The sequence below is a fragment of the Bison bison genome, unplaced genomic scaffold (assembly GCF_000754665.1).
Source record: "Bison bison bison isolate TAMUID 2011002044 unplaced genomic scaffold, Bison_UMD1.0 scf7180017864248, whole genome shotgun sequence".
Classification (NCBI taxonomy): Eukaryota; Metazoa; Chordata; class Mammalia; order Artiodactyla; family Bovidae; genus Bison; species Bison bison.
In genome coordinates this window covers 1,869,254-1,871,092 of record NW_011494820.1, presented here as the reverse complement: position 1 = coordinate 1,871,092, position 1,839 = coordinate 1,869,254, and the positions used below count along the sequence as shown (strand labels likewise).

At 61.6% G+C, this 1,839-nt stretch overlaps 1 protein-coding gene across 1 annotated transcript in view; it reads right to left on the bottom strand.

The window, feature by feature from the left end:
- The window catches only part of COMP (cartilage oligomeric matrix protein), a 13,429-nt gene that overhangs the window by 5,525 nt on the left and 6,065 nt on the right, over positions 1 to 1,839 (bottom strand). The window contains exons 17-20 of the mRNA XM_010847301.1: positions 1,517 to 1,695; positions 1,347 to 1,395; positions 935 to 1,131; positions 53 to 225 (exon numbers count right to left, since the gene is read on the bottom strand). Coding sequence (XP_010845603.1) covers positions 53 to 225; positions 935 to 1,131; positions 1,347 to 1,395; positions 1,517 to 1,695 — 598 coding nt within the window. The remainder of the gene's footprint in view (positions 1 to 52; positions 226 to 934; positions 1,132 to 1,346; positions 1,396 to 1,516; positions 1,696 to 1,839) is intronic.

The window sequence follows — 1,839 nt, the reverse complement described above, 5'->3', positions numbered from 1 at the left end:
AGCCAGGAATGAGCAGGGACTCTGGGCCCCTTGGCGGAGGGTGGGTTCCCACCTAATATAGCCCACTTGGGGCCGGTGCTGCAGGAACCAGCGGTAGGATGTCTTGTCCTTCCAGCCCACGTTCCGGGGATCCTTCCACAGCAGCCGCACCTGTGACGCTGTGTCCCCTGTGTGCCACAGTGCGTTCCGAAGCTGCTCCCCAGGGCCTGTGGAGGACTTCACGGCCTACCACATCCAGGAAGAGGGGTGTGGGGTCAGGGACCATACAGGCCACCAAGGCCCCCAGACGGGCAAGGAGCTTTGAGTCATAGAGGAGTGGTGGGGGCCCCTGGTATGCCTGGATGGGAGACCCTCAAGGAAGCCTTGGCCACATGGAGGTTTACAGGTAGGTTATAGGGGGCAGCAGTGGTTGGTAGGATAAACTAGAGTCTAGAGGACTTAGGGAATTTCAGGGTTTCAGTGAAATACTGGGGTCCGGGTGGCGCTAGTAGTAAAGAACCCGCCTGCAATGGAGGAGATGCAAGAGATGGGGGTTCCATCCCTGGGTCTGGAAGATCCCCTGGAGGAGGGCATGGCACCCCACTCCAGTATTCTTGCCTGGAGAATCCTATGACAGAGGAGCCTGGCAGGCTACAGTCCATGGGGTTGCAAAGAGTCGGACATGCCTGAGCGCATCTATTCTAGGGGGTCTGCAGGAGGATTTAGAACCTGAGAGAAAGCTTGGGGCTCTGTGAGGGGGTTTGGGTGCCCACAGGAAGACCAGGGGATCCTGGGGGAATGTTTGAGGGCCTGTGGGAGGAACTGGGAGGATTTCGGTAGAAAGCCTTTGAGGTCCGTAGGATAATGCAGGGGACTGCAAGGCTTGTGGGTCTGTGGAAGGGTAGGGGGCCTCAGAGAAGGCGCTGAAACCAAGCGCTCAGGAAGGGCCTGGCACCTTGAGCTGGATGCCGGGCTCTGCCACCGCACGGAAGGGGTTCGCCTGCCAGTACGTCTGCTCCATCTGCTTCCACATGACCACATAGAAGCTGGAGCTGTCCTGGTAGCCAAAGATGAAACCAGCGTAGTCGTCATCCGTGGCAGTGTTCACGTGGAACGTGCCTTCGAAATCCACGCCATTGAAGGCCGTGTAACCTGGGGAGAGGAAGGCACGCTAGCCTCTGGCCTACCGGGATCCGGATCCGTCCCTGAACCTTGCCCCTTCGGAGTACAGAATGCCCAAGCCCAGAGTCCAGCCCACCTAACCTGGCTCCGCCTTTCCCGAGTCCAGGCCCGCCCCTGTCCCGCCTCTCCTCCGGCCCCGCCCCCCGAGCAGCTCCCTGCATGGCTTGGCCACCCCCGCGTCTCACCCACAGCCAGGCCTGGGTCGCTGTTCATCGTCTGTACGATCTCCATACCCTGGTGAGGTTCAAAGGAAGAAGGGCGTCAGGCCAGAAGGACTGGGCTCCCTGCCCCCAGTTTAGGACCCGCTGTGGTGGTCCTGGGCTCCCCCTACTTCCCGCCTCGTCCCCGCCCCCACCTGGTTGAGCACCACCCAGTTAGGGTCTATCTGTGCGTCGCCCTCGGGGTCCAGCACGACCGTCTGGAAGGCCCGGAAGTCGGTGAGGGTGACCTCAGCGTTCTCCGGACACACATCGATCTTGTCTACCACCTTGTCCGCATCAAAGTCGCCCTGGCACGCGTCACCCACGCCGTCGCCTGAGAGGAGGTGGGAGGCCCCCCCGCAAGGATAGAATGAGCTCCAGGCCCCGCCTCAGGCCTGGCCATGCCCATACAAGCTACTGGCCCTGCCCAGGCCACGCCTCCAGCTCGGCTCACAAATGCCACTGCCCCCACCGTGCC